Below are 12,159 nucleotides of genomic sequence, written 5' to 3'. Positions count from 1 at the left end.
GGGAGTCTTTCACAAAAGAGGAAAAAGTCCTAAGTTTAAGCATTTTTATGCTCTTGTGTGTTAAAATATTTTCCAAGTTTGTTACAGTATTTTGGAATCACAGTACTGCAATTCTATTTCAAATCCACAAAGACAAATAATTATATTGATAAATACTGTTTTGCACTTGTGCACATGAAATAACTGTTCTTCAAGAATTATTGTTGGTTTGATATGTAGTTTATTCAGATCCTTTAAAAGAATATGGCCTAACAGTGAGTTAAAGAGGTGGAGTTGTGTAGTTCTTGCTCTGAAGCTGATAGATAAAGGCCAGATTTTCACAGGCACACTTCTGAGTACAGCCTACTCACTCAGTATCTGTATTACTACATTTGTTAAATGTCATGATTTTGATTGTGCTGCTTCTCTGAATATTGTTGTTCTAAACATGAAATATTGTTAATTCTGAATTAAAACAACACAAATAATAAAGATGGAGCTTTGGTCTTAACTGAAACGTAAAACTCCCACAGAAGTAGAATTTCACCCCTGTGTTTTGATAGCAAGGTTTAGCCAGGGAAAACTGAATTTTCCCTTTCTGCTCACTTTGCTCTTTGAACATTTTAAAAAAAAAAAAAATTGTATGTGTATATATACGTGCTTCTCCTTCCATTTACTGTCATGAGCATAGTGGTCAGGTTACTTCACTTGTGTATTTGCACATGTGCTGGGATGATGGTGTTGGATGGGTGGAGTGATGCTTAGGTTCTTGGAGTGCACCATGAGACACCTTCACACTCTAGAAACCACCATATCATATGGCAAGAGGTTGTGAGTATGCACTGGTTTTGTGCGGAAAGATTGGGCTAGTGATCTGTGTGCTTTAATAAACAGCCCTGAAAATAATATCACATTGAGTATGAGGTTAGCTGAATGCCTGTTTTCCCACAAAATTGCTCAAAATACTGCTCAGACTGATGGTGGCAACCAGAAATGCTCTCCTGGTGCAAATCCCAGCCTCCTGCTCTCATGTGATTAAGCCGCATGTGTGGATGAATGGTGGGGAAATGGACATTCGCGGTCTGATTTCCTATGGAATTGACCAGATCCACCACTGTGCTCATTTGTCTTCTATTAGCTGACCTAGTTGCTAGCTACTCTTACGGTGTCCAACTCCGGGTGTGTACTTATTTTTACATGGGTTTTCCATATGTACCATCTTTCAAACTGCACCTTTTTTTTTTTTTTTAAAACAGTTCTTAAGTCCTGAGTTTTGCTAGCCTGAGTCATCTTTTTTTCTTCTCACCCCCTTATACACACCCCCCCCCCCCATATGAGCAAAATGCCGGTGATATCTGTGATGCTGTTCACTAGAGGAAACCATGAGAATATAATTTCCTAGCCTATGATTCTAGGATTTTGTGTGTGTGCCCAAGTTTGTTATTGGAGGTGGTGGGAGGTTCAAGCAAAATTGTTTTCCAGAATCATCTGGAAAATTTTTATTGTTCTGTGTTGTTGCTACAGTCTTGGATGATTTCCCAAGTGTTTGGATTATTTCTGCAAAGAGGAGTTTGTTTTGGGTTTTTTTTTCCGGGTTTGGGTGTTTTTCCAGAAAAAAATACTAATTTTCTAATTCTGTTTTCTGTTTCGGAGCACCTCAAGGGATTCCGTGAAACTTTTGCTAAAGAAAGTTTAAGGGCCTGGGTGTTAGGACCAAGGTCAAGTAGCCTTACACGGTGCCTCTTGTTTATGTATCACAGCCCCTTAAAATAAAGTAGGTGTTGCCCCGAGAGAGTAGCACAACTTGTCAGAGCTAGTAGCCTACCATGAAAGCAATTTGAAATTACATATATTAGGCAGTAAGTTGCCCTTCAGGTTACCTAATTCTGCTGGAGCTGGAACGTGTATATTAAGCACTTTTATTCATTTGAGATTCTGAGCATGGAGGCTGTTTACAGACACCTAATGATCGGGATGATGCTTCTGTACACCTCCAACACCACCTGTGCTATAATAGTGGTCACCTGCATGATGGAGTGCTCAGAACTCAACGTGTATGGTGGACTGTGATCGTATCTGCTGTGCTTTTGCTGATCTCGGTCCTCTCTGTATTTTCTGGGCACGTTTGGAGTCTACTGAGCAAATGGGGAGCACCAGGAGGTCTGGGCAGAGTGCGAGCATCTCTCAGCCCTGCTGCTGGAGGGTCTCAAGCCTGGTGCCCTGCTTGAGGGCTCCCAAGGCACCCCTCTGTCTTCTAGAGGGCAAGGGAACCTTGGAACAAGATTCTTGTTCTTTGCAGGAAAGTACTTTTAGGGTTAGGTGGCTGCTTGACCAGAGGCTTTCTGGACTTGCTTCTCTGCATAAATGCAGCTTTTGGCCCCAAAATCAGTGCTCTGATTTCTCCCTGCACCCTTAAGCATTGGTGGCCTCTCTGAAGTTGCAGTACCTTCCAACACAGGGATGTAACCCATGTGAATTGCAGTTGTTTTTTCTCCAGACCATTAATAGAGGTAGTGTGTTTTGAATCCAGCCATTCTCAGTCTACAGCACTGAACATCTTTTCTAGATTCAGTTGAACATGCTTTTCCCAGGTTATTAATGTTTAAAATAGGGTGGTTTGACTCTGTTTAAACAACAGTTTTACTACTTTACCTGAACTTGTGAGATGGGAAGTGAGGCTTTAGTTATGTAAATCACACTGTGTTAATCATGTATGAATCACGTTGTGAAAAACTGACCAAATCTGTCCATGATGATTTGCTTTTTATGTCGCATTGCCTAATGCGTGTGATTAAGTGAGGTTAATTTACAGGAGCTAGATTCTGGAGAAAATTACATATGTGTTCAAGTTTATGCGCTCTGGGATGAATCCAAGCTCTGAGAATTAAGTCACCAGAGAATTTTGCATTGACTTTGGTGTCGTTAGGGTTTCACTGTCCTAATTACTGAAGTGGCAGTGCTTACAGGGTACATAATAAATTTCTGGAATTAGGTTTAGGAGCTTACAAACCTTCTTGCAATATCTGTCATACTAAATTATTAGTAAACTAGGCTAGATTAACTAGGTTGCAATTAGTGAGGGTTTTTTCTTTGCTGCTGAGGGAGAAGTGCTGTTGATTTGGGAGCTGGTTAGAGGGGGACAGAGGTTAGCTGGCTTTTGGCTGTTGCGAGCTCACTGGGTAATGCTTACATGATACTTGTAGCAATACGAAGAGAGACAAGGAGCGTGCATGCGGGGTGCAGACACCCCTCTGTTCGCCCAGCGCTCCCGATGCTGTACCCCACCGCATGACCCCTTCGTGGCCACAGGCACATGGAATGGTTGAGAGCCCCGTGCACGGTGTAACTCATTGTGTGGACGCTGAACCCACTCCGGTGACACTCTGAATTGCTCACAGGCCGAAGTTGTGTCTCTCTGAGGGTTTGCAGGCAGTGGGAGACAGCTGTGGTACCAACACAGCAGCAGTGGGAAGGCTTTGCCCAGCTCTGCTTCCATTGACAGATTTTTTTCCAGTAAATTCACAAATGCAGTAAAACTTCATTTTATTATTTGCTTTTTATAACTGTTTATGTTCAAGAACAATTTTGATCTTGCTAAGCTCTCCATTTCCCCGCTGAAGATCCAGGGTATTTTTGAAAACGCATCTTTTTCCCCCAGCTAGAACTTGCATTTTTATAGAGCTTTGTGAGACATGTTTTAGACTGAGTTACTTCTTTTTGTCTGTAGCTGAGATAAAGAATTAGTACTTTAAAACAATAACTACATGTTCCACTATGATCAAGGAATTAGATAATCTGGCATGTTTGCTTAAGGGGTCTGTATCTTGGGGCTTTTATAGGGCAGTATTAAAGCCCTGAGCCTTCTTATTATGCCAAATACCCAGAAGATTGCTTTAATGAGAAGTAAAGGGCCTTTTTCCAATTACAAGGGAATAACTGTATTAAGTTCCTGTGTTATGTCAACCTGCTTTGATTTGATTACTGTGAAAGAAATGGATTTATCTGTCAGTGTTACTTAATTAAGCCTTCTCATTGATGTTTTGCAGAGTAATATAGTGTAGTTTGCACATTTAAGTCTAAATACAAAGAAAATTGGTCGAAAGCTAAGACACGACCCCTGAAGATAAGGCACAAGAGCCATTGCTTGCCATTTTCTGATCAGAGTTCAGAACTTTTAACTTTGGTGGAAGACCTTGAGCATTATATGGGCTTGGATTGAAGCGAGGTAAAGGGCAGGGAGCTTTCAGCCAAAAATGAGATAGCTAAGCATTTTGGAGGCTAGGCAAATCTTGCAGAATTATTCTGTGAGGTTAAGTCTCTTAATCTCTAGCTGATACAGTATGCTTGGGTATGTAGAACAATGTCTATGTACCTTTTAATATCTTTCGTGCCCTACTGTATCCCCAAAGCTCTCCCCTTCCGTGCCCAGGAGTGCCTTCCTGCTTGGCAGTGCTTCCCCTGCCTAGGCAGGACTTTCTGGGTTAGACTTGAGTGTGCCCAGGGGCTTGGTCTGGGATGGTGACAGAGATGAGGAGTACCCCAGCCCTGAGGTACGTGTTATTCTCATGTTATTTTAAGCATCTGATAGTGCCCTCTGCTCATTGGCATGCTTGGCTTGAGGGAAAGGTAGGGATAATGCAGCAAAGAGTACCAGAAAGGACAGCCGGGCAGGAATTCGGCTCACCACAAAAACATATGTTTGACTGTAAGCGTGTAGATAGTTCCTCTGGTGTTATTGGGGCGGTTGGCCATGAAGCCAGTATTTCCATGTGCTGCTGGAAAGTACTGGTCATCTTTGGGAGTGTGGTGCTCCCTCCTTTTGCCTGAAGAGAAAAAAAAAAAAAAGTTTTTTGAAGAACATGACTCAAAAGAGGCACCATGAGTGGGTTACATTGTGTGTATTGTCTCAGCATGTGTGGAAGGGATGGCAGAAGACTCTCATCTGGCACTGGGTGGTGGGCATCCAGAGGGAAGAGCTCAGCAACTGGGTGCTGGCGTGGTGATGCCCCCTTCCCCCTCTGCTCTCCCTCCTGGGCACAGAGTGCAGGAGAGGGTTAGTGCTCAAACCACAGCCCTGAAAGGTGTTATTTTACATGATGTGTTAGAGTGCCCAAGACAATAGCATCTATAGTCCTCAAATAAAAATGTATGGTATAGAAGTGTGAAAAACTTTACTGGCATGTGAATCTCCTAGCACTGACCATGAGCTAGTGGAAGGGGCCTTGACAACATGTATTATTTTAATTAGCTGACTTTTACAGCAAATGAGTAGGTTAATAAATGAAGTTTGTAACAGGGAGCTACGTGAGTAATGCCTCTTTGTTCATGAAAGCAGAGCTCCCCGGGTGCTGCCCCGTGCAGAGCCCTTCACTGGTGTGGCTCTGGCCCTTTACCCTGCTTTACCGGGCTTGTGGGTCTCTACAAGAGAGCTGAGAGCAGGATGGGGCTGAAGCCAAGCCTGCAGGCACTGGCTTTGTCACCTTTCCCAAGGTGGGCTCAGAGCTGTCCCCCAGTCCCCCAGGTGCTGTTCCTAAGGGCTCAGCTGTTTTGCTCACTGATGGATTTTGGAAGCTGTGCTCGAGGGTGGGATGATGCCCATCAAAGTCAATGGGATAAAATTCACTGATTTTGAGCAGGCAATGTATCGGGGCTCTACAAAGTTAATTGCCTGTTACATAACAAATTATTTAAAAAAATATGCCTAATTAAACTAATAGAATGGTTGATCTGATCTGTCAGGTAAATGATACACATTTGCTTTCTTTTTCTGGACCTTAATTAAATATTTACCTAAGAGTGCCTTGTGCTATTAACATGTTCATCTGTTATTGAGATAAGGGGAAAGTATTAAACTCTACAAATGTGTGTTTTGGGTTTTTTTAATCTTGGAAACCAACCAGATTTGGTCACAGCACCTGTATTTGAAAGTGCTAATGACCGTTTCTGTTTCTCAGACAACTGAAGTTCCCGCTGATCCCAGAAGTCTGGATGGACCCGTGCACAGGTGGAGAGGGAGTTGCTGGTGTGCGTAGCTCTTCAGCAGCATTCTGAGAAAGTTTCTCTTGCCAGCAAGTCCAAATACGTATTTTTCAGATTAGATTAAAGCTACTGTTTGTGCATGGCAAAAGGCAAGCAGTATTACTGTTTCATTAGGATGCTAGTGGGTACACAGGAGTAAGTTGGAAAATAGCAGTGAAATGTGCAAGAATACTGTTATAGATCAATGTCAATCACATTTCCTGATATTTAACATACTGTAAGTAAAAAAGTAATGGATTTAAGCAGTATGGTCTTGTCCATCAATGTACTAAAGGATATGCTTAACGTTAAAGCATGAGTGATCTCATTTACTTAAATTAACATGAAAGCGAACTATGATTTTGGTGGAAGTATTCGCAGGCTTCCATTAAACTTGCGTGTGAGTGACTCGCTGAACTAGTGTTGTGTTTAGCCATTACATTTTTAGCCAAGTGGAAAGTCTCAGGACACCCCCAACTCATTGTAGTAAAGGTTTTGCGATGGGCAGCAGTTGTGCAAGCATATCCCAGCATATTTGAGTGTGCTGTGGAGCATCTTCTGGTGTCACTGTCAGTGGTACCCTGTGGAGTTGAGCTCCTGGACCTTTCCAAGCTCTGAAGCAACCTCAGCATGGCCAGCCTGGAGGGGCACAGGGTACCTGAGAGGGACAGCACTATGCCCTTGGGGTGTCTCTGGAAGAAGTTCCTGCGTGGGTGGGGTGGGGGGCTCCACATTTGAAAGAACATTCAGTGTTATAAAGAAGTTTTGATAGCAATAAACTGGGTTAATTGATAATGCTGGGAAAGATGGGGAAAGTGGAATAAAAATAGTTGCGTCAGAAGAAATATTGGGGACTTCTGAAATGCAGAGAGCATTCATATGCAAAATGTGTCTATGCCCTGTGTTTTGTGAAGGCAAGTGTGGCGTCGCAGCCTGGCTAGGCTCTTGCATGCAGTGACCTGGAAGCATGCTGCACTGGCTGGCGAGCGAAGCTCACCTCCCCTTCCTGGGGTGACTATTGAGCTGCCCCTTCGGTGCACAGATACAATGCACGCCAGAAAACAGCGGGCTGAGACATTCCTGTGTTTTGTTGCAAAGTTAAGAGGTTCTTGCAGGTTCTCTGGCCCGTGCCCTGAACAGCAGGTTTCACCACGTCCTAGCACACGTGCCGTGGGATGTGTTATTCCTAGAGGTGTCCTCTCGAGCGGGGCAGGAGGGGTGCATGGTTAAAAGCACCCTGAAATGGGCTGTCTGAAGTTACTGGAGTGTCTCCCACCCGATGGTTGCAATGAATTCTATATGAAATAATAGAGGAAAAGACAGAAATACCCACTGTGTGCTTGGCTTTAGGACTGTGCTTTTCTCTTCTTGAGATGCAAAATATGTGTGTAAATGTTTTTCTGCAGCAGAAGCCTTGATGAGGTGGTGAGAGGTACATTTACCCCAAACATGCCTTACTAACTTCTAGGTTTCACCTGTTTTGTCAAACAGTAAAAAGAAAACATGATAATACTTATTTTTGTGCTGGAGAATTTGCTAGGATTTTAATTGGTACAATGCAGTCACTTTTTAAAGAGTTGAGAAACACTGAGCCGCTGAAGTAATTTTTATGTTCAAACCTCAGGTTCCTGAGGGTCCGGTTCATTTCTGCTGTGAATTTAAATGAGTTAATTTAAGCAGTGGGTCAGAAGCCACTACCATCGTAGTAGCCCTGTGCCTGATTCTTAATTAAAGGCAACAGGAGATTAATTTGAAACATTAATTTAAAAGTGCCTATACAAAAGGAAAGAATTATTGCAATAAAGCCTAAAGAACTTTTTTGTCCCTAGATGTAGAAGACAGAACTAGCTCAGGGTCCTGGGGGAATACAGGACATCCTAGTCCATCCAGGGTAAGTATATCTAATCTTTCTCCCCAAAGCAGACTTCCTGCATATGTAAATTTACAATCTTAAATATGAGTTTTACACCTGATTGCATAGAAAAATGGGCATGCAAAGTTGGCTGTAGCCTGTCTTCTCTTTAAAATTGCTTTTTATTTTATTTTAACATTCAAACCTGAGTCTATGATTGAATTTGGTACCTGCTCTGCTACCTCTAACAGGTAGCGAGAAGATTGATTAACCATTTTTTCTTGCTATGCATGATCATCTACGGCCACCACCCAGAGTGCAGGTGGAGCAGAGATGTTGTTGCCGCACTTTGCGTTCTCCGCAGTTGGATTTTTAGAGATTGCGGGTGTCACTAAACCTGAGGAGAGGGCCAGCGCTCAGGCCTGTGCCAGGGCTTGCTGGCCACTCCGTGGCCACCCTCGGCCAGCCCAGGGCCCGAGCTCAGGGCAGCAAGGCTGGAGAGGGGCTGCCAGGTCTGTCCCGCTGTGCTGGGGCTGCCCACCAGCACAGCCGTGCCCCTGCCCTTCCTGCAGTGCCCCTTGGCTGCTCCTTGCCTCTGGTGAAGAAGGGGTTTCAGACCCTTCTCCTTGGGCAGGGGCTGGCAGCTGGGCATTTCAGCATGTCATGGTACCCTCCCCCAGCCCCCGCTGTCATCATCCGAGCCCCAGGGCAGGTAGCCTGCTGCTAGCCACCTGCCTGCCTCTGTGCTGAGGATGGGGCACACACCTCCGCTGTGCTCCCCATGTCAGCGTGGGATACCCCTCCAGGGAATGCAAGCACGGGGCTGCTATCTGGCACGGCAGTATTCTGCGTTTGCTGGGATTTGTGAGACAGCTGGACTCAGTCATTTTGATTCTGTCTGTAGACAGTTAACCAAATTCTTTAGACACCTCAGGATTGGGATGCCAGTTCCTTCCGCAGGGGAGAAGTGCTATTTCCAGCAGAGCAGCTGTGCGGCTCGCCCCGAGTGGCACGGTGTGGGCAGCCCTGCCAGTGGTCCGCACGGGCCACCCCGGCAGCCCCCTCCCCAGCTGGAGCATCGTGGCTTTGACTGTCCCCAGGGCTGGGCACGGCTTGTGCTTCAGTACCAAGATGATTATTTCTGTTCGCTTCCTGCAAATGCATGAAGTACACTTACGCTGGGCAAAAAGTGCCTTCGCTGTTACGCCCTTATTTAAACAGTTTGTTTAAATTGCTTTTTAATTGTTTTCTAATTAACGTGAAGGATCAGGGCTCACGAGCAGTGCTGCTGGGAGCTCCATGCCCTCGAGTGTCTGCCTGGCGAGGAGAAAGTCAGTTGCCCTGTTCATCCTCAGCCGACCTTTCCCCTCGGGGCAGGTCCTGCCCTCGGCGGACCTTGTGCCAGCTGAGGTTTTAGGGGGACATCTGCAGCGCTGCACCACAGGCAGCTGAGGGGGGACCCCGGTCCTGCCGCCGAGGGGAGGAAGCCCAACACCTTTTCTTATTCTGTCCCGCTTAGCATCCATTACGTCATTACCACTCACATCTGTCAGTTTTATTTTTATCCCTTTTTTTTCCTTGACACTTGTATTGCTTCCAAGGGAAAAATGTTTTGAAAAGTAAATTCTAAATTTGCACACAAAATTATTTATGCATGCAAAAACTTGAATGTGAGTGTACAATGAAGTTTTGAGATATAAAGAAAAGAGCACGAGCCTGGGAAGAATTCTGGAGTTTCAATCAAGCCTGTGCATTAACTGGCAGTGTTGTTCTGCAAACAGCCTGACCTCTCTCTTTCCTTCTTTGTAAAATGATGATGGTATTTCCACATTGGAGGAATTACTTTCTCATGAGTTCTTCTAAACCAAAGAAACAAAACATTACATAACTGCTGTGCTCGGCCAATATTTGTAGTTAAATTTAAGATTTTGCAAGTTGAGTGACTGAAAGCAGAAGGTTGCACCAAAACTGTTTCAACAATTAGGGGCTTGATCGTGGAACGGTTTTTCTATGTCCTTGACTCTGTAGGTAGCATTTGGATTTAAAAAGCAAAATGTTAAAAGGAGTAATTCTCTGCTGTTCTTGCATGTGTTACAGGCAAGAGACTTGTATGCTAAGAGAGGGCTTTATGCTGAATTGCACAGCAAGAAATTCCAGGAACCTCATCTCAGTCACCCTTTCAGGATTATCCACACGGCAAACCGAAGTCAATTACTAATGAAATAAAAATTTGAAACGGCTTTAAAAATGTTCTGGAACACATCACTTCCAGCAGAATCAATAGGGGGAAAACAATAAAGGAGACAATATTTCTTATAGCTGGCTTAAAACTTAGAAGGGAAATAGGGACCTGTAGGTTTTGAAAAATGCCATTTAAACTTGTAAAATTGTGTTTTTTCCCCAATTTGTTAACAGAACTATGGAGATGGGACTCACTATGATCATATGTCGAGCAGAGACCTTGGGTCGCATGACAATCTCTCTCCTCCCTTTGTCAATTCCAGAATACAAAGTAAGAAATCCATTTCCTAACTTGACTGTGTTGTTTAAAGTGGAATAAGTGAACCAGAAATAAAACTCTGAGGGCTTAAATCAGTCATCCTCATTTTTGGGGTTGACTGTACTCAACGTAAGGATGGGAACGTGGATTTTGACCTTTTTTTTGGTTTGTTTTTAAGCTATCATTCAAATCCAGAAATGTACAGCAGTGCTGTTTATTGAATAGACTTGTGTTTTCTCGCTGTGCAAGGGATATGACTTTTGATGCAGTAACTGCAATATTTGTTGAAAGAGGTAAATGGTTGTTTCCTAAGGCTCAGCCTTTCCTTTTCCAAGAAGTGACAGGTTGGCAGAGAAAATAAGGACATGCTCTGAGCAGGACTTTTGAAGTAGAAAAGGCCTTCTGAAAATATGATAAATATAGGTTAGCAAAAGGGAACAGATAAATAAGTGGTGAGGGATGCCAAAGCCGTTGTTTGTTTTGGAGTGTGATGGATCGCTGCCTGCTGGGACCTGTGAGCTGCAAACTCCTGGATTTCAGACGAGGGTAGTTGCAGCCTATTCTGCTCTAGAAGAGTGAGATTTTGCCCAGGGCATTTGGCAAGGACCCTCTTTCCACCCCACACCTCATGATAGAAAGTTTTGACACCCCTGAATAATCATTTTAGCTTAGCAGTAAACACCATAGCAGTATGAAGAGAGGCTATAATTATTTGTAAATGAATGATAGCTACTTTCTTTAATTATGCTTGATAAATGAGTTTGGTTAAAGTAAATATATGATGTAAAAATATTAGTAATGCTTATGCTTGGCCAAGATCACACCCTTCTTCTGCAGTTGTCAATGAACTAACCGAATGCTTTGCTTTGAAGGATTGAATGTGAGCCAAAAAAACCATGGAGCTGTAACTGCGATATATCATTCTTCAGCTCTAATATACATCCCTAAAATATGCCTTGTCTTTTAATATTGGGAAATATTTGTGAGTTGTTTAACATATGGGACAATGTTGGAGCTTGTAGTCATTTGTGTGTATTCACGTACAAAACATGATTACAACAGTTTTAAAGGGTCTAATATAAGCCAAAAAAAGCATGGAAATTTCAACACTCCCTTCTTAACTCACGCCATGGGGCTTAGGTAGTGCACAGAGACACTTTGCAAATAGCCACACACTTCTGTGAAACCCACTGGGCTGCCTGGTGCTTTCAAGTATAACCTTTAATTTGAGTATTTAGCACTTAAAAGTCTCTCTCTTTCTCTTCTGCCTGCCCTTGGGTTACAGAAAACTCTCATTCCTGACTTGGATTGTTTTTGCCTGTCTTGGTGAAAATGCTGGTTTCACTTGGTGTAAGAAATAGTTGTTTAAGAGAAATACTTTTGGAGGCACATGGTTAAAGAATTAAGCTGTGGAATACTCTGACTAGGAGCTTTGGAAAGCCTGACGGATCTAGAAGGTTCCAGTCATCACCGTCGGAGGGGTCTGCACAGCCGGTGCTCACCCGGCCGTGGCCTCACAGCCCCGGGTGGGAGCCAGCCAGCATCCTCGCAGCGCGTGGTCCTAAGTGCCCTGAGACTTTTGGGGGTTTATGACACTTAGTATTTTCCACTGGAGGTAAGACTGGTGATGCTCCTGCACACGCAGATGAAGGCGTGTGTGAGCGTGTGGCAAGCGACTAACAGCTTTTGGCAAGTGTGCTATGGCACAGTAACGCACGTGTGCTGCTGGGGCCGTCAGCTGCCCTCCACAACCCATGGAGAGCAAAACCCCCCTTTTTTGTGACCACGCTTTAGTATCATTCCTTTGGTA

The 12,159-nt window shown here is 43.9% G+C and overlaps 1 protein-coding gene across 12 annotated transcripts in view; it reads left to right on the top strand.

Annotated features, from left to right (window-relative positions):
* TCF4 (transcription factor 4) overlaps positions 1-12,159 on the top strand; it is a 239,941-nt gene that overhangs the window by 69,366 nt on the left and 158,416 nt on the right. For 10 of the 12 annotated variants that reach the window (XM_040579814.1, XM_040579813.1, XM_040579809.1 and 7 more), the window contains 2 exons: positions 7,827-7,888; positions 10,265-10,361. The exons of the other annotated variants lie outside the window; for them this stretch is intronic. In XM_040579814.1, coding sequence (XP_040435748.1) covers positions 7,827-7,888; positions 10,265-10,361 — 159 coding nt within the window. The remainder of the gene's footprint in view (positions 1-7,826; positions 7,889-10,264; positions 10,362-12,159) is intronic. 12 annotated transcript variants of the gene reach the window in all.

This window comes from Falco naumanni, chromosome Z, assembly GCF_017639655.2.
Source record: "Falco naumanni isolate bFalNau1 chromosome Z, bFalNau1.pat, whole genome shotgun sequence".
Classification (NCBI taxonomy): domain Eukaryota; kingdom Metazoa; phylum Chordata; class Aves; order Falconiformes; family Falconidae; genus Falco; species Falco naumanni.
The sequence above is the reverse complement of the archived record's forward strand: the minus strand, read 5'-3'. Positions and strand labels throughout refer to the sequence as shown.